The following is a 20,794-nucleotide window of genomic DNA, read 5'->3' as shown; positions in this document are numbered from 1 at the left end:
GGACCTTCAATGAGCTCAAGCTTAATCAACAATGTAGGCCAGATTGATGAAAATCAAGTACCATAGGGATAGAAGGTTCAAAGGAATTAACCCCTTGAACCTGTGACCATATTTCCTGGCCTTGAAAAGTGTCTCTATGAATTGTTCAGAACATCCCTGCTCTTTCAACTTCAACTTCTCAACCTCCAGGCTGCAAGGTTCAGCGTTCCTGGTTTCGGGTATAGGAGAGGAGCCTGACTCAACAATTTCTACGTTATTGGTAACTTGGTTCCTAAACTGAAACTCCGGCAAGATTGCAGGAAAGTATCATCTTCAGAACAGTGAAGATTAAAGGGAATAGGGGAAAGACATATGTTCAGAGGTTTGTATAGTCCTGAGAGCGCATCCACTGCCGTCGCTGATGGCGATGGGACTCTGGAAAAGATAAGGAAGACCCATTTGGATGTAACCCAATTGAAGACCTTTGGACACAGTTACTACTCTGCTTTGCTCAAGGCATCCGCTTGACAATTCAAGATTCACTGGTAGTCCCTCATTGTTTCCTTATGTACGCTACTTCCAAAGCATTGTCGCATTTGAATTTCCCTGAAGTGCCTAGGAAAACTGACCTGAAGAAGAGTAGAGCTTCTCGAACGGCTCTTATCTTTAGAACATGTCAAGGGAGATGTGATAGATCCCTTCTCCATACTCCTTGAGGTTGTGCCGCATCTGTATGGGCTCCCCAGCCGATGCATCTGTATAGACCTCTATCATACCTCGCAACTGTCCCATTTTTCATGGGACAGTCCTGATTTTGACAGCTCAGCCCACAGTATGGTATGTTACTGAAATGTCCCGACTTTCTCTTTGATCTCCTGCACTGAACAGCCAGAAAAAGATATAATGTTTTTAACTACATTGGGTTTTTGCAGAGAGCACAGAATAGATACGAAGGTACCTTTGAAACAATTTACATGGGGTCTCTGCACAACTAGGCTATTGGCGGAGATTTGGATGGAGAGAGCCAGCAAGAACTGCACACGGAAATCAGATCCTTTAGGTTCATTGAGTACCCAGCCTGCTAACTTACTGACAGAAGAAACAAAATACGGGGGAGGATTGGAGGAGGGGACCCTTATGCATGTTGGGGGTGTGTGTTTCTTCTGTATTAGTGACCGAGGGGGCAAACCCAAAGGTAATTGATTATGCTACCAGGGATGACCAGGAAAGACAGATTGCCAAAACTAAAAAGTGTTGCAACTGATATATTGGTACTAATTAGACTTGTATCATATTGGTACTAATTAGACTTGTATCTATGCTTCTCCCATCCCCCCTCATGGCAGCTGTTTTCCTTAAATGTTTTTGACCGGACCAGGATACTTTCACGTGTTTAATATGTATATCTAATCAAGCACTCAAACTTTGCTAATATGGAGCATTTCTAAATTGTAATGACTTTGTATACTGTTTTGTACGCTAATAACCAATAGATGGCAGAAAAGGATAACAAATGGGTTGTTAATGTGTATCCATCAGCTTGATAGGGCAGTATGGTCTGAAATATTGCTGAAATACCCTTAGTGTGCAATACAGGTATGGGATCCGTTATCTGGAAACCTCTTAACCCGAAAGATCTCCCATATTCCATTTTATCTAAAAAAAAAATCTCATTAATAATAAAACAGTAGCTTGTACTTGATCCCAACTAAGATATAATTACTCCTTATTGGAAGCAAAACCAGCCTATTTGGGTTTATTTAATATTTACATGATTTTCTAGTAGCTTTAAGGTATGAAGATCCAAATTACAGAAAGATTTGTTATCTGAAACACCCAAGGTCCTGAGCATTCTGGATAACAGATCCCATACCTGTAAAGGCATTTAATAAATATGTAGTGCTGTTACAGTTGCTCCTGCATTTGTGTGCCGATGGTAAGTTGCCATTGGGGAACGTGTGCTGCCAAGAAAAGAGAAGCAGTTGTAGTGGTGACTACTGTACCAAATGTACTGTATGGTGTCACAGTGTGTGTGGCTCATGGTGTGTGTTTGGCTATTGGCTCTTTGGTACAATGGGTAGTGCAATGGACTTCTAGTTGATCAAGCTAAGGCATTCAAAAGTGTTGGGTTGGATTCCCTCGAGAGAGAGTTTTTGAGACTGGGGTGGAGATAAAATTCCAACTTATTAATCACTGGTCCATTTGTTAGTCCTTTTCTCAGCCATTTGACAAGAGTGTACCATAGAGAGATTGTCAACACTGAAAAGCTTTCCAACTGATGTCCTGATTAGACTTGTTTATGATTGTAGCTGAAATGTGTAATTGTAGCTGAAATGCTAGCTATGCTATACTTTTTCATACTGCCAGTCTTTTCCGTGGCACAATGGGAAGTATATTAGCCTTCAAAGTGGATGATTTGCTTAGGATGTGAGTTTGATTCTTGCTTAAGTCAGTCTTTGTATCTAGACATACTAGTATATTCTGCTGTTACACTCAATGAACAGTATGTTAGTCTTTCTCTGTAGTACAATGGGAAGTGTGTTAGCCTTCAAAGTGGAATGTTTCCTTAGGGTGTGAGTTTGATTCTTGCCCCTTCCTGAGCCATTGCACGGGAGCACACCATTAATCATTTTACTGGCAGTGAAAGTTTTCCTGTGGGCTGGTGCTCCTTTTTGGGGGAAAGAACAGCCCCAGTTTGGGTGTTTCTATATCATCACCTTGCTACCATCTCAGCACACTTTTGAAGGCTGCGAAAAGCGGATCTGCTCCATGTCCAATCTCTCATGATCTGAATTAGATTCAAGCAGGCTGAGAGTAGCGGAGCCTACAGCCCGTGTGCCCATGACCATACAATTGAACCTGGAAAATAAATATTTGTTGGTGAAAGAGTGATGTACTATATGTTCTCACAGTGGGTGTGTGTGATTGGCAAATTGCTGGCTCTGTGGCATAATGGATAATGTCTTGGACTTTTAGTTGGTCATGCTAAGGATTTCAAAGGATGTTGGTTCTAGTTCCACCAGATTTGGCTTCTCCTTATAGCGGCACTGCCTTCCCATATGTCTGGCCCTGTTTAGTGATCAGCTTCAATTCTGTGTATTTAGTTGGGCTATTTCAGTCTGGCATTGTGTGACAAAGCTGGGTCATGTTCTTCCACTTCTTCATTCTTGGATGGCTCGGGTCAGCACATGCACAGTACAAGAAGAAATTGGATATTTCGTTTAACTTCAGTATTTTACCTTACTGAGCATGCAAACCTGGTGTGAAGAACAAAGAAGCGGAGGAAGATCACACTGTGGTGCTCCTATAGATGTACCAATTTGGGGACTTCATGCCCGAACTGGGTGCCACTGAGCATACGCTAATTTTTCAGTCAAGTTCACTATTTTATGAAATACTACATGTACCGTATATACTCGAGTATAAGCCGAGTTTTTCAGCATCCAAAATGTGCTGAAAAAGTCTACCTCGGCTTATACTCGGGTCAGCGGGAAGTAGCCGAGATTGCAGTCACTTTTAATCATTCCTATACCAACAGTTCACTTGGGGAGAGACTGCAATATCCCACAATGCCCTCTGTTGGTTTTATGAAAGAATAACAGTGCGCCCTCTGTTGGTTATATCAAAGAATAACAGTGACTGCAATATCACACAACGCCATCTGTTGGTTGTATCAAAGAATAACAGTGACTGCAATATCACACAGTGCCATCTGTTGGTTATATCAAAGAATAACAGTAACTGCAATATCACACAGCGCCATCTGTTGGTTGTATCAAAGAATAACAGTGACTGCAATATCACACAGCGCCATCTGTTGGTTATATCAAAGAATAACAGTGACTGCAATATCACACAGCGCCATCTGTTGGTTGTATCAAAGAATAACAGTGACTGCAATATCACACAGCGCCATCTGTTGGTTGTATCAAAGAATAACAGTGACTGCAATATCACACAGCGCCATCTGTTGGTTGTATCAAAGAATAACAGTGACTGCAATATCACACAGTGCCATCTGTTGGTTATATCAAAGAATAACAGTAACTGCAATATCACACAGCGCCATCTGTTGGTTATATCAAAGAATAACAGTAACTGCAATATCACACAGCGCCATCTGTTGGTTGTATCAAAGAATAACAGTGACTGCAATATCACACAGCGCCATCTGTTGGTTATATCAAAGAATAACAGTAACTGCAATATCACACAGCGCCATCTGTTGGTTGAATAAAGGATTAACAGTGATGGCAATATCACACAGCGCCATCTGTTGGTTATACGAAAGATCAGTGATGGTTTTATGACATACAGCACTCTCTGCACAATTCTCTGTCACCATCAACTTTGCAAAGAAGTCCGGTCGATCGCTGGGGGAGTCTCTTTGGCGGAAGGTGCGCTGCTGGGAGACAGGGCTGTAGTTGTGTCTAGGCTTATACTAGAGTCAATAAGTTTTCCCAGTTTTCGTAGGTAAAATTAGGTACCTCGGCTTATACTCGGATCGGCTTATACTCGAGTATATACGGTAAATGGTAGTATAATTTAATGAACTTGTATGTATGTAAGTGATGACAGACATGATGTGCCAGGCTCCGTGGAGCAATAGATAGCACATTGGACTTATAGTTGCTTATAATAATTTATTCAAAAGTTGTGGGTTTGATTCCCACCAGACCTTTGAATGCCCAATCCAGATAAAACCTGACATGTTAGTCAATGATCTATATGTGAGCCCCTTCCAGAGCCATTTGACAGGAGTGCACCATTGATAGTTTAATGGGGGGCTGCCAAAATATTAGACAATCTCAGTGGATAAGCAAATTTCTCTTTGGGCTTATCTTTCTATTTGTAAAATAATGTACTAGCCTGGGGAGTTTCTATAGTAGTACCTTGTGTATAATGTCCCTGACATGACTTCCACCTGCCTCCCTGATGGTGACAGTGCTTTCCTCTTAATATGACCTTCTCTCCTAGTGACCAGCTTCTGTTTAATGTTCTTAGTTGGCCGTTTCACTCAGGGTTTGTGTGAATGGCATAATTCTCTATCTGAAACTGTTTGTACAATTTATATTCATATTGTCTCTTCACCTATAAGGCTCTAACCCACCGAACCTCCAGAAGTTAAAGTAAGGTTGTCAAAAGTTGTGGAAACACATGCCCCCAACACACACATAAAGGTCCCCCCAATCCTCCCCATTTTAGTAATCCAAACTTACCGGAGATAAGGGTGGGAATGCTGCCGTAGGGATGACCAGGAAAAGAAAATTATGAATACATTTTCTTTTTTCCTGGTCATCCCTGGCAGTATAATCAATAACCTTTGATAAATACCACAGCATTAAGGGAGGGATACAAGGCTGCTTAACAATTTAATCAGATGAGGCCAAAAGAACAAATTAGCCAAAAATTAATATCTGAAGAAAATAAATCAAACTTGAAATGTCTGATGAATGTCTTGCTAGCGCCATTTCGCACAGCGCACCACTAGTGACATTTCGCACGCGTGACCAGCCGGGCCCGCAACGCGCTTGGCCAGCCTGGCCCGGCTCTGCCATCGACACTCATGCCTCCGCTGCCCATGAGGCCACAATACCTCTAGTTGAGTGTGCCCTCAAACCTTCTGGTGACTGTTTACCCTGCTCAGTATAAGACTTGGATATATTTGACAATCCAAGTACTAAAGGTTTTTTAGATGATGGCTCTCCTTACCTCGAGCCCGCTGGTATAATAAACAGCTTCTGAGACTTTCTGAGGGGTTCATTTCTCAGAATGTACTCCCTGACACATCTCTTGACATCTAAAGGACTTTCCCCACTCTCTGATGATAATGTAGGTAAAACAATAGGCTCATTCAGATAAAAGGCCGAAACTACCTTTGGCAGGAATGATGGGACTGATCTTAGAACTACTTTCTCCACATGGTGTTCTGAGGATAGGGCTTGAAGATCCCCTGCTTGTCTCGCAGAAGCTAGCGCAATCAACAATATTGTTTTCAAAGACAATGGCCAAAAAGAACCCTACATAGACCCTCCTCTGTCCTCCCCACAACCCCAGGCAAATGCCCCTAACTTTGTACTTACCCCTCAGTGCAGATTCAGGCATCAGAGTTCATGGGTGCCATCTTCTTCTCTTCAGAAATCCCCGAAATGAGACCGGCGTGGTGCTCTTCTCCGTCCCCCCTCATGCCAGCCATTTTCCTTAAATATTTTCCAGGGTACTTTCACGTGTGTGTAATATGTATATCTAATCAAGCACTCACACTTTTCTAATATGGAGCACGTATATTTGAGACCTTTGTGGACATTTTTACACTTTCTAAATTGTAATGACTTTGTATACGGTTTTGTACACTAATAACCACTAGATGGCAGGAAAAGGATAACAAATGAGTTGTTGATGTGCGTCCCACAGCTTGATAGGGCTGTATGGTCTGAAATGTTGCTATAATGCCAAGTGTGCAGTACAGATATGGGATTTGTTATCCAAAATACCTATTATCCTGAAAGATCATCTCCCATATTCCATTTTATCCAAATAATCAACATATTTAAAAATGATTTCCTTTCCAAAACTTTTTAAAATAATTTCCTTTTTTCTCTGTATTAATAAAACAATAGCTTGTACTTGATCCCAACTAAGCTATAATTCTTCCTTATTGGAAGCAAAACCAGCCTATTGGGTTTATTTAATATTTATGTAATTTTCTAGTAGACTTAAGGTATGAAGTTTCAAATTACAGAAAGATCCATTATCTGGAACACCCCAGGTCTTGAGCATTCTGGATAACAGATCACATACCAGTAAAGGAATTTTAATGAATATGTGGTGCTGTTACAGTTGCTCCTGCATTTGTGTGCCGATGGTAAGTTGCCATTGGGGAACGTGCACTGCCAAGAAAAGAGAAGCAGTTATAGTGGTGACTACTGTACCAAATGTACTGTATGGTCTCACAGTGTGTGTGGCTGGCTACTGGCTCTGTGGCACAATGGATAGTACATTGGACTTCTAGTTGATCAAGCTAAGACATTCAAATGTTGTGGTTTCGAGTTCCGTCAGATTCAGTCTTTGTAAAACCCAACTTGTTAGTCATGGGTCCATATGTCGTCATCATTTATTTATATAGCATATGTGAGTCCATTTGAGTGCACTATAGAGGGATTGTCAACACTGAAAGCTTTCCAACTGATGTCCTGATTAGACTTTTTGACTTGTGTGTTTGATTTCTCTGATAGGCCTTTCACCTGTCTTCCTATACATTGCTCAAACTGGCAGAATTATTTATCTGTAGATTTATATTTTGCCCAATTTATTGTAAGTATGTATTTAGTGCAACAATGATTGTAGATGAAATGTTAGTTATGCATTACTCTCTTGTTTGGCTGATCTTTCTGTGGCACAATGGCTAGTCTGTTGGCCTTGAAGGTGGAAGGTTTCTTATGGTTATGGTTATGGTTAAGGTTTTGAGTCTTTGTATCATTGAGATGTTTTAAGTGTCAGACCTGGGGTTTCTACACCCAGGTCATCTCTCCCCTAGGGTGAACTACAGTTCTGCACTTTAAATTATATTCTTATTAAATTGCTAGAAGGATTAGAGCCAGCTGAATTGTTTTGCCTTTTTAGATTTATATTTTGCCCAATTTATTGTATTTTGCCTAACGTATGTATTTGGCACAACAATAATTGTAGTTGAAACGTTAGTTATGCAATACTCTCTTGCTTGGCTGATCTTTCTGTGGTACAATGGCTCGTGTGTTATCCTTGAAGGTGGAAGGTTTCTTTAGGTTATGAGTTTGATTCCTACCTAAGTCAGTCTTTGTATTTAGACATAGTAGTATATCCTGCTGTTACACTCACTAAACAGTATGTTAGCCTTTAATATATTTAGTGAAAGTTATACAAAGGTGTGTGTTCTAATTCCCTTGTAATGATAATCTAACCATGAAATTTGGTTAATCATTGGTCCATATATGAGCCCCTTTCTAAGCCAGGACTGCAGTGCACCATAGACACTAAAAGCTTTCCAGCTGTTGTCCTGATTAGACTTGTGTATGATGTCCCCCTAATATTAATGCTATACTCAGATACTTAGAAACCAGGAAACCAAAATCTCATTACAAACTTTAAAGTTCCTCCTATCTGTCCCAAACCCCTTCCTGTATTGCTTAGCTACACAACTGACAGTTGCCTGGAGGTTGGCAGAGCCATCTCTGACTAATGCTGCCACATTTCGGGAAGCACAGGTACTGGGGTCCCTGGAGGAGCTCAAAACCCTATTATACAGTGGAACAGCTTATACAATAAAAAGCCACTCCATTGATAAAGGCAATGGCTAGGGTGTGGAAAACTGTGTATTTTATTGTTTCACTTCATTGTAATATGAAAGCATTATGTACAAATGTAATTTACACTGCTGACCTATGCTCATCTTGATATGCTTGATAAAATAATTGTTCAAGAAAAATTAAGCAAGGCCCCTCCTGATTCAGAACACATGATTACAATCAATTTAATATGTATTTTGTCCATGGTTTGGAGAGATTCAGGCAATAAAAATGTTTATTATGCCACAGATTTTATATTACCTATTCCCATAAGAATCCCTAAAAATAATTGGTTAAGTTACGCTCACTAATATCCAGATTCATATGGGTGGATAAAATAACCAGCATGAAACATGATGTTCTTACTCAATTAAAAGATAAAGGGGAATTTGCTATCCCAGACACTTACCTTTACTGTACTATGTTGCTGTTCATCTGGTCCGTATCCTCCACTGGCACCTGAAAAGTAAATGGAAAAAAAATGGGTTGAAATGGAATATTTTCTATGTAAGGAGCAATTCAAAACAGAAGAAACACCCCCACACCGGCTGGGAAATTATATTTGAGAGGTAAAAATTCCCAGAGGGACTCTTGAAAATGTAAAAACTCCATCTAAAGGATCAATACATAGCTTATAGCAGATATTTTAACAAATGAAGAAAAGATTTGTACACCCTCTCAGACAACTAGAGATTTTAAACACTATCTACAGATCATCTAGAGAGCAGGTGACCCCAACCCATTTTACCTGTGAGCCACATTTAAATGTAAAAAGAGCTGGGAAGCAACACAAGGATGAAAAAAATCCCTGGGGGTACAAAATAAGGGCCATGACTGGCTATTTGGTAACCCCTAAATGGACTGGCAGCCTACAGGAGGCTCCATTTGGTAGTACAACTGTTTTTTATACAACTAAAACTTGCCTCCAATCCTGAAATTCAAAAATAAGCTCCTGCTTTTAGGCCACTGGGAGCAACATCCAAGGGTTTGGAGAGCAACATGTTGCTCACAAGCAACTGGCCTAGAGCCTCTTCTTACACAAATGCCCCACAGGGCTGAAGATTATACACAGGCCAAGAATCAGCCGACCCAGGCTCCACTCTCTTGTCTGGGAGCAGATACACAGGGAGGATTTGGCACAAAATGTTTTTTTAACTATTCTATGGAGCCCCTGACCACCAATGTTTCTTTTTAACTTGTAAGGGGGGGCATGGCCACCAATGTTTTTTTAAAAAAAAAAATTTATAGGGGCCCTGGAACCAATGCTTTTTTTTTTTTAAATTTTTATGTGGGACCCTGGCCGCCAATGATTTTTAAAAAACTTATAATGGGGTCCTGACCACCAATGGCCTTTTATAACTTGTATGTGGGGGGGGGGGGTTTACCATATTTAGGTATAAATAAACCCGTAACTCATAGCAGGATAACAAAGTGGCAGATTCATGTATAAATATCCCCAGAACTGATAGCAGGATAAAACAGTGGCAGATTAATATATACATACCCCCAGAACTAATAACAGGATGGCACAGTGGCAGGTTCATGTATACATATCAGCAGACCCCATAGTAAGATGACACAGTTGCAGCAGGTTCTATATAAATACCCCCAGATCTCATAGTGAGATGGTACAGTGGCAGGTGCATGTATAAATACCCACAGAACTCATAACAGGATGAAAAAGTGGCAAGTTCATGTATAAATAGCCCCAGGACTCACAACAGGAAGGCAAAGTGGCAGGTCCATTTATAAATACCCCCAGAACTCATAACGGGAAGGCTAAGCAGCAGGTTCATGTATAAATATGCCCAGAATCCATAGTAAGATGGCAAAGTGGCAGGTTCATGTATAAATATCCACAGACCCCATAGTAAGATGGCACAGTGGCAGGTTCATGTATAAATACCCCCAGAACTCATAGTAAGATGGCACAGTGGCAGGTTCATGTATAAATACCCCCAGAACTCATAGTAAGATGGCACAGTGGCAGGTTCATGTATAAATATGCCCAGAATCCATAGTAAGATGGCAAAGTGGCAGGTTCATGTATAAATATCCACAGACCCCATAGTAAGATGGCACAGTGGCAGGTTCATGTATAAATACCCCCAGAACTCATAGTAAGATGGCACAGTGGCAGGTTCATGTATAAATACCCCCCAGAACTCATAGTAAGATGGCACAGTGGCAGGTTCATGTATAAAAAAAAACAGAACTCATAGTAAGATGGCACATTGGCAGGTTCATGTATAAATACCCCTAGAACTCATAGTAAGATGGCACAGTGGCAGGTTCATGTATAAATACCCACAGAACTCATACCAGGATGGCACAGTGGCAGGTTCATGTATAAATATCCACAGACCCCATAGTAAGATGGCACAGTGGCAGGTTCATGTATAAATATCCACAGACCCCATAGTAAGATGGCACAGTGGCAGGTTCATGTACAAATACCCCCAGAACTCATAGTAAGATGGCACAGTGGCAGGTTCATGTATAAATACCCCCAGAACTCATAGTAAGATGGCACAGTGGCAGGTTCATGTATAAATACCCCCAGAACGCATAGTAAGATGGCACAGTGGCAGGTTTATGTATAAATACCCACAGAACTCATACCAGGATGGCACAGTGGCAGGTTCATGTATAAATATCCACAGACCCCATAGTAAGATGGCACAGTGGCAGGTTCATGTATAAATATCCACAGACCCCATAGTAAGATGGCACAGTGGCAGGTTCATGTATAAATACCCCCAGAACTCATAGTAAGATGGCACAGTGGCAGGTTCATGTACAAATACCCCCAGAACTCATAGTAAGATGGCACAGTGGCAGGTTCATGTATAAATACCCCCAGAACGCATAGTAAGATGGCACAGTGGCAGGTTTATGTATAAATACCCACAGAACTCATACCAGGATGGCACAGTGGCAGGTTCATGTATAAATATCCACAGACCCCATAGTAAGATGGCACAGTGGCAGGTTCATGTATAAAAAAAACCCAGAACTCATAGTAAGATGGCACAGTGACAGGTTCATGTATAAATACCCCCAGAATCCATAGTAAAATGACACAGTGGCAGGTTCATGTATAAATATGCCCAGAATCCATAGTAAGATGGCACAGTGGCAGGTTCATGTATAAATATCCCCAGAATCCATAGTAAGATGACACAGTGCAGTGGCATAACTAGATATTACTGGGCTCCATAGCAAATTATTTTTCAGGCCCCCAGAATGTCTAGAGATTGACCTGTTTTACCAATATTTATTTATATTGTATATGAATTAGGGCCTCATGGGGCCCCTATAACTTATTGGCCCCCCTGCAGCCTCAGGTTCTGCTTCCTCTGTAGTTACACCTCTGGCACAGTAGCAGCTTCATGTATAAATATCCCCAGAATCCATAGTAAGATGGCACAGTGGCAGGTTCATGTATAAATATCCCCAGAACTCATAGTAAGATGGCACAGTAGCAGCTTCATGTATAAATATCCCCAGAATCCATAGTAAGATGGCACATTGGCAGGTTCATGTATAAATATCCCCAGACCCCATAGTAAGATGGCACAGTAGCAGCTTCATGTATAAATACCCCCAGAATCCATAGTAAGATGGCACAGTGGCAGGTTCATGTATAAATATCCCCAGACCCCATAGTAAGATGGCACAGTAGCAGGTTCATGTATAAATATCCCCAGACCCCATAGTAAGATGACACAGTGGCAGCTTCATGTATAAATATCCCCAGAATCCATAGTAAGATGGTAGAGTGGCTGCTTGTTTATGTAAAAAACACCCCCAGAACTTATTTGGCAGGTTCATGTATAAATACCCCCAAATGACCAATGTAATGCACATTTGCCTCAGTACTGACTAAGTACATTTCATATAAGTGAGTAGTGACAGAAAGTTACTGGGAGAGTAACTGGGACCCATAACGCCCTCATTAGAGGCTCCACAATGAATTCAGTGACCATTACCTCATAGATACGGTATCATGACCTGAAATTGACCTGAGTGCCATCTTTAATCGATCAGACAACCAACCCGGACAACAGCAGTAATTGCCAATAAGAAAAATGGCGACCACAGCGTTCCGGAAGTGATCTCTCTGAAAGACCTAAACCGGGAAGCGCCACCGCTGACAGGAGCCATGAAACTGCTCCGGGCGCTGGTCTGGTTTCTGTGTCCGGTGTTGGTTCGGTGTGAGCCTGTAACGCTGACAGTCGGCGCTCTGTCTGTGGTGGGTGGCGCCGTCTATTATGGACTGCAATGTTACTTCCAGCAGTGCTGCCCGCAGAATGGCGCCATCAACGCTACAGGTGGGCACAGGGTCACGTGATCTCTAGAGCTGAGAGGAGAGAATGGCTATTTAATACATGTGTATCCTGCATGGCTTACTCATTAATCAGTGCAGCCTGCGTGTAGCTTTAGCTCATCCACAAGAGGATGGTGTAAGGGAACTGGCATGAAGTTTCTTTAGCTATAGACACCAATAAGCACAGGTCAACACTGGGTTCCAGGTTCTGCTTGGCCAGTTCTTTGCCTAGAGTTGCATAACTCCTCCCAACATGTTGGAAATTAAAAGAGGGACATTTTTTGGCCACGCCCGTTTGTGTGACCACGCCCCCTAATTATCATGTTCTTTTTACAAAATTTGGCAGGTTATGAAAGTTTGTGGTTTTTTTTCAGTTATTACGGTTTTGCTAATGAAGGTGAATTGCCCTTTAAGCTGAGAGTCTAACTTTTCCCAAGGGACCTGCTTATCTTATATTGTTACAATTACTTATTTGCTTATCTCAAAATTGTTACAACTGTATCTTATGTGCAGCTGTGGCTGTTCTGGGTTCTCTGCCAAAACCCAATCAAGTTATAAACATTGGTTTTTTTTCTGGCTGTTCAGTGCAGAGAAAAACAGGACTTTCCAGTACAAAAGAGGGACTGTGCCTCTGAAAATGGGACAGTTGGGAGGTTATGAGGGTTGCCACCTTTCCTGGAAAAAAATACCGGCCTTCCTATATATTTTTTTTCCCCTATTAATAACATTGTGATCAACCATCATTTTTACCAGCCAGGCTGGTAAAATACCGGCCAGGTGGCAACTCTATCTGTGCCCCATGTTAGCCAGTTGCTGCAGAAGGGTTAATTGGGCTGTTCTTTATCTTTATTGGGTGCTGTCAGCTTCCACAGCTATAGAACAGGGCCCTGTATTTGTGTATTTGTCATGGTACGACTATATTGTAGTTGTGTAGAGAAAGAGAGACATTAGGTGCACACCATAGACAGTTGTTTCACCTGGCTGCCCCAGCTAAAAACAACACAAGCAATGCAGAAGAACGGCACTCACAGGTAGGGATGCACCAAATCCAGGATTTGGTTCAGGATTCGGCCTTTTTCAGCAGGATTCTGATTCCGGCGAATCCTTCTGCCCAGCTGAACCGAATCCTAATTTGCATATGCAAATTAGAGGCAGGGAGGGAAATTGCATGACTTTTTGACAGAAAACAAGGAAGTAAAAAATGTTTTCCCCTTCCTACCCCTAATTTGCATATGCAAATTTGGTTCGGTATTCGGCTGAATCTTTCACGAAGGATTTGGGGGTTCGGCCGAATTGAGAATAGTAGATTCGGTGCATCCCTAACGTCTAGTCCTGGGCGTTCCTCCTTCAACATTCTCCAGACATGTGTTATCTCCCATTATGAGCTGCTCATTGGTCCAGTGCAGACAGGTGACATCATACTGGCTCAGTCACTCGCGGTATCTGACTCATGAACAGAGGTGCTTATTGCTATATGTGTCTAAAGGTGATGCTGGATTGTCATAAGTCGCTTGTGTAACTGGCAAAACGCAGCGTAACTTTTTATTCTCCTAATAAAAACAAAAAATAAAATATATCTCTAAGCAACTTCCAATGAGCATTCATTCATTCCCACAATTTTGGATTCGGCACAACTCCCGAAACCATTTGCGAAAGATTCGGCCGAATACCGAACCAATTCCTAATTTGCATATGCAAATTAGGGGTGGGAAGGAGAAAGCAGTTTTACTTCCTTGTTTTGTAACAAAAAGTCAGGTGATTTCCCTCCCCAACCCTAATTTGCATATGTGGATTTGGTTCGGGCAGAAGAACTCGGTTGAATCCAAATCCTGATGAAAAAGGCCGAATACCAAACCGAATCCTGGATTCGGTGCTTCCCTACTAATAAACCCATCACTAGGTTTGTAGTTACATGTAAATTATTGCTTTGGCAGTGGAGGGTATCCAGTTAGGGGCCCTGTGGCATGGGGGGGGGTAGCTCGGTCAAGAGCCCAGTGGTAGCAGTAGATTCTCCATTTGGTTGATTTGCTGTGGGGAGGGTATTCTGGTTGGGGGCCCTGTCATATGGAAGTGGGGTTACTATATTCATGGACCCTGTGGTCAGCCAATACATCAATTCATTGAGGTGTGCAGCAGATACCTGAGCCAAAGCATTTGTAACAGGGAATTAAAACAATGTTTAAAGCCTAGGCCAGAGAGTTGGTTGCTACACAACATGCAATTAAGCTATTATACAATATGGCCCCTCACTTCCGTTTCAGCCCTAGAGTTGGACTTCGATAATAACATCTTTGGGCAGCACCTGGCCAAGAAGGTGATCCTGAAAGGAGTAACCGGGTTCCTTAGAAACAAGCAGCCGAAGAAACCGCTCACTCTCTCCTTCCATGGTTGGACCGGAACCGGCAAGAACTACATCAGCCAGGTCTTGGCCAGGAACATCTATCCGCAAGGAATGGAGAGTCATTTTGTGCACCAGTTTGTAGCCACGCTGCACTTCCCCCACGCTAACCAGGTTGACAAGTATAAGGTAATCCAAAGGCTGGATATAAGAAGTTACTGAGGGGTTCTGTGGCCATATAAAGGCACAAGGCTGCAAACTGTGTTATACAGGGAACTCTGCAGTGGCGTAACTATCGGGGGAGCAGGGGGTGCGATTGGGCCAGGGCCCGCACCCCCTCAGGGCCCCCACCCCCTCAGGGCCCCCTTGCAGCTTGCGCTACACTGGATTCCGGCAGAAAATAGCGGGGGGCCCAGCTGCACGTCCTGCGCCAGGGCCCGCCCCCCTCTAGTTATGTTACTGGAACTCTGAGTATCACTCGTGTATTATAAAGTAATATTGTACCCCCTACTGTAAATGATAAGGATATTAGAAGTCACTCACTGAGGGGTTCTGTGACCATATAAAGGCACAAGGCTGCAGGCTGAGTTATACAGTGAACTCTGAGTATCACTCATCACTCATAAGGGATAATGTACCCCTACTGTAAATTATAAGGGTATTAGTAGTCACTGAGCCTCTTATTCTTATATTAGAAGTCACTGAGGCGTTGTTCTGTGACCATATAAAGGCACAAGGCTGCAGGCTGAGTTATACAGGGAACTCTGAGTGTCACTCATGTATTATAAGGGATAATGTACCCCGTACTGTAAATTATAAGGGTATTAGTAGTCACTGAGCCTCTTGTGTTTTATAAGTGTATTATAAGGGTGCATATTGAAGGATTGTCACGATATATAAGAGGATATGTTGAGCATTGCATATAATGGTTTCCAGGTTTTTTAAACTTTATTGTACACGTGATGTTTTAGGGGAAATGGATTAAATTGTTCCTTTCTGTATGTTAAAACCTATAAAATATATGCAGTGTTGGAAATTCAAGCAGTGTGCTGTAATTCTGTGGAGCATTTGAGGTATAACTGTTGGGAATGACACACATCTCCACTCAGATATTTAATTGCCTTAACAGGACCAGCTCCAGGCGTGGATAAAAGGGAATGTATCCAACTGTGAACGCTCCATTTTTATATTTGACGAAGTGGACAAAATGCACCCGGGACTTATTGATTCCATCAAGCCATTTCTGGATTACTATGAGCAACTGGAGGGGGTTTCCTATCGTAAATCCATATTTATATTCCTCAGGTATGTGCATGCAGCTGGGGTCTTTTGGGGCCAGTCTGTGTCTCCTATTTGTTACAGAATAACCATTCCCAGCATGTAATCTATAAAAACAACAGGGGTGCAAAGAGATGCAGCTGCTAGAAAGTCAGTAGGCACATAAATGTGATAAAACTTCCCCACAATCAGGGGGAAAAGATGAGAGGGAGTCCAGTCAGGAGCCCGGTAGGAACCACTGTTCCCTAATCGTGGTCCTCAAAAAGGCTGAGCTGTTATCTTGTCATGAGCTAAGGGGGTCAGTTAGGGTGAGATTTGGGGTGAGTGCTGTTTGTGTCCTGGGTACCTCTGTAACTATAGCAGGGTGACTTTTACCCCAATGTTTCTATATATCTGTAACCTTGTTATGAGCTAAGGGGGCCCAGTCTGAAGATCAGTTAGGGGGAGATTTGGGGTGAGTACTTATTTGTGCCATGGGTACCCATGGAACAATAGCAGGGTGACACCCCAATGTTTCTATATATCTGTAACCTTGTTATGAGCTAAGGAGGTCTAGCCTGAAGGCCAGTTAGAGGGAGATTTGGGGTGGGTCCTTATTTGTGCCCTGGGTACCCCTGGAACTATAGCAGGGTGACTGTTACCCCAATGTTTCTATATATCTGTAACCTTGTTATGAGCTAAGGGGGTCCAGTCTGAAGGTCAGTTAGGGTGAGATTTGGGGCGAGTGCTTATTTGTGCCCTGGGTACCTCTGGAACTATAGCAGGGTGACTTTTACCCCAATGTTTCTATATATCTGTAACCTTGTTATGAGCTAAGGGGGCCCAATCTGAAGATCAGTTAGGGGGAGATTTGGGGTGAGTACTTATTTGTGCCATGGGTACCCCTGGAACAATAGCAGGGTGACACCCCAATGTTTCTATATATCTGTAACCTTGTTATGAGCTAAGGAGGCCTAGTCTGAAGGCCAGTTAGAGGGAGATTTGGTGTGAGTCCTTATTTGTGCCATGGGTACCCCTGGAACAATAGCAGGGTGACTGTTACCCCAATGTTTCTATATATCTGTAACCTTGTTATGAGCTAAGGAGGCCTAGCCTGAAGGCCAGTTAGAGGGAGATTTGGGGTGAGTCCTTATTTTTGCCCTGGGTACCCCTGGAACTATAGCATGGTGACTGTTACCCCAATGTTTCTATATATCTGTAACCTTGTTATGAGCTAAGGGGGTCCAGTCTGAAGGTCAGTTAGGGTGAGATTTGGGGCGAGTGCTTATTTGTACCCTGAGTACCCCTGGAACTATAGCAGGGTAACTGTTACCTCAATGTTTCTATATATCTGTAACCTTATTAGGAGCTAAGGAGGCCTAGTTTGAAGGCCATTTGAGTGCTCACTTTTGGTTTTCTCCCATTATTAAAGTAGAATTTCTGTGCATGATTATAGACCACTAACTTCATTGATTCCAGTTGTGCATTAGCTGTTTGTAAACTGTATTGTAGCCCACTAGTTTGCTGTATCTGTACACTCTACCTTGTTTCTGTGCATTTTAGCAATGCTGGAGGAGAAATAATCTCGAAGTTGGCATTAGATTTCTGGAAGAATGGCAAGAAAAGGGAAGACATTAATCTCTTCGAAGTCGAGCGTCAGTTATCGCTTGCTGCTTTCAATAACAAAGACAGTAAGTATTATTTCAGATTATTAAAGGCATGCACATGTTGGGATCAGTATAAAAATCAAGGCTATGGCTCCATTAGTCACAAAAAAATTGAGAATTTGAAATTTAAGTAATTACATGTATATTTTGTGAATTAATTTCAATCTCTTGAAATTAGTAACACTAAAAATTAAAAGTGTTTATTAACTAACATATTTATGGAATATTTTAGTGTCACTAGTGATGTGCGGGTCAGGAAAAACTGAACCTGCACACAATGTTAACTGCCAAAATGTTGCCATTGTAGAATCCAAACCTGACCCATACCCGTGTCTTCTTTCTCTATACACTAATATTGTGCACTCCTCTAGTTCTAAGACAGAGAATCTTCGGGAGCCGAGTAGGAATGTACGTCCCCAGTCTGACCCACACCCAAACCTAAACTGCAATGACTGACCAAATTTTAAACCGAACCCACCCAACCGGTGGTCAGCCTGCACAGTACTAAATCAGTAGGGATTCCCAGCAGTTCAATATTTAACCCCTTTACTAACTTTTTAATGTGTTAAATGATAATGAATTATCAGATTTCTCTTCCTGTGAAATTTTCTCCTAGTATAGAAAAGATCTGGCTAGACTTTTAATCATGGGCATTTATTGATTCAGATTGGTGTTCGAGATCAGTGCTAGGGTGAGCCATGACATGCCATTGAAAATCGGTTTGGCTGCTAAAAGCAAATGGGGCTTTGCTATGAACATAATTAAGTTAACTTGCACCAGCGCATTTAGGCAGCCAACTTGGCCCCTACAGACTTAGTCAACAGCTTCTTGGCCCATGTATGGTGCTCTCCCATTGGCCTGCTAACTAATATCTGTCTAAAAATCAAAGGACCACATTAGAGCACTGATTCTCCTGACAGGTCTCTGTAAGAATCACATTGTGGTCCGATCATTGGCCTAGGAGTTAAAGTAGAACTAAAGCCTCAATAAAGAAGTAGTTAGAAATGTTGTACATTATGTTTTGGGCTTCTGTACCAGCCAAAGGCAACCACAGCCCTTTAGCAGTAAAGATCTGTGTCTCCTAAGATGCCCCAGTAGCTCCCCCATCTTCTTTTCACTTACTGAGCTTAGGGACCCACTCAATATACAGTACACATAGAATATAAATGTCACAATATAAGGCTGATTAGTAATTAATACAGATAATTACTACATGGCAGCATAGAAACCAGTGCAATTAGCATCAGAATTTAATAATCAGCAAACCTGTAGCATCATCTTATATTACAGGGAAGCTCATTTTCTGCTGGATAATTAGTGATGAGCCCTAAGCTTAACTTCTCAACAGCCAATCAGAGCCCACTGAGCATGTGAGTGTCACAGACACTTTCCAAGATGGTGACCCCCTGTGACAAGTTTGAAGTCCTGGATCATTGCTGCTATTGACAAGCTTAAACTTTAGGCTGGTGCAATAAGTTCAGTACATAAAATATGGCATTTGTAGTCACATTCATTTTTAAGTTTACTTTTCCTTTAAAGAATGTTTTTATAAGGTTATGGTTGGCTTATGTAGGCTGATAAAAGCTGCCAACTTGGTTCCCACAGCATGATCTAATTATTAGCCCTAGGGCCAAATGATTGTTTTGTACATTCCATAGTGACGTAGCTTTTTCTCACATACAGGTGGATTTTGGCACAGCAGCCTGATAGAGAAAAACCTGATCGATTTCTTTGTGCCGTTCTTGCCCCTGGAGTTGAAACATGTGAAGATGTGCGTGAGGGCGGAGCTGCGGCACAGAGGCTACGAGGTGGATGAAGAGATCGTCACCAAAGTCGCCAAGGAAATGACCTATTTCCCCAAGGATGAGAACGTGTTCTCTGTTAGGGGCTGCAAAGTCGTGTCAACAAAACTAGAATTTTATCTATGAGACTTTTATTTTGTAACTGTTTCTCGCCTTGGAGGGGGGGGGTCGGACTCATTTCAGAACTGAATATTGTGGCCTTACTGACAGTGAAGGGATTTACTCACTGTTTTTAAAGGGAGGGGTTCGCAATAGTGCTGTACATAATACACACTGGTTTATTTTTATATTTTTGAGTAATTTGTCTTACAAGTTGCTGTAACCAGGTAATTTAGTTGTGGGTATAAGTGCAAGCCTCTGTGACAAGTCTGTGCTGTATCAAGATGATATTCCTTGTCAGTGCCAATGGATGGTGACAACACAGAAGGTTATACAAGCGCTTGGGGCATTTCAAGCTTCCGTTGTGACCAGCAGTACAAATAACACCCCGCAGACACAACATCAGTGTCCCCCTGAACTCTTACCAGAAATATGTGATTTTGATAAAGATCTATTTATACTGTTTCATGTGTCCTTCAGTCTCCTTCAATCAGGATAATATCATTGGTTGGGTCTTATTCTGTTAATTTGGTGGAGTAGAACTAACACGGCCACTATTCCACATATTATGACCCATTTACAAACAGGAAGTGCAAAATCCACAAAAACCCAGGCAATTGGGGCTTGTACATATCTCCCAAAAATCCTCTTTTAGCTTTTAGCTGCGAGAGAGCCTAAAGTTAATGTATTGTGCAGCATTTCTCTATGATTTACACATCACGTGTGCCAGAGAATGGGAAAAAAGGTAATATGTGAAAGTCTTATAAGTGAAAAACCAAACCAAAAGGTGGTCACTCCAAAGGTTAGTTTAGATGGGTTTGGTTTTTCACTTATAAGACCTCCTCCTCACTATTGGGGACAGTCATTCCTGTATTCCACATATTTCCCTTTTTTAAGCATAGTTTAATGAATAGAATTAGGATTAATATTATCCTGTTATGGTTGCACGCAGGAGGCTGATTCATGAACAATTGCAGCTCAGCGTTTAAGTTAACTTT

The 20,794-nt window shown here is 41.9% G+C and overlaps 1 protein-coding gene and 1 long non-coding RNA gene across 2 annotated transcripts; one reads left to right on the top strand and one right to left on the bottom strand.

Moving 5' to 3' along the window:
- Nucleotides 1-6,713: 6,713 nt before the first annotated feature.
- On the bottom strand, nt 6,714-12,433 carry LOC121397115. The gene is made up of 3 exons (XR_005963466.1): nt 12,296-12,433; nt 8,713-8,762; nt 6,714-6,869 (listed from the first exon to the last, which is right to left on the bottom strand). It is a non-coding gene; the product is annotated as an uncharacterized LOC121397115 (long non-coding RNA).
- Nucleotides 12,434-12,467: 34 nt separating this feature from the next.
- Nucleotides 12,468-20,261, top strand: tor1a.L (torsin family 1, member A (torsin A) L homeolog). Its single transcript, NM_001093663.1, is given in 5 exon segments — nt 12,468-12,637; nt 14,895-15,160; nt 16,101-16,276; nt 17,792-17,919; nt 19,579-20,261. Coding segments are annotated over 5 exon segments (984 nt in total). The 5' UTR covers nt 12,468; the 3' UTR covers nt 19,824-20,261.
- The last annotated feature ends 533 nt before the right edge of the window (nt 20,262-20,794 follow it).

Source organism: Xenopus laevis, chromosome 8L (genome assembly GCF_017654675.1).
Source record: "Xenopus laevis strain J_2021 chromosome 8L, Xenopus_laevis_v10.1, whole genome shotgun sequence".
NCBI lineage: Eukaryota > Metazoa > Chordata > Amphibia > Anura > Pipidae > Xenopus > Xenopus laevis.
Note: the sequence above shows the minus strand (reverse complement) of the source record. Positions and strands in the feature narration are given on the sequence as shown.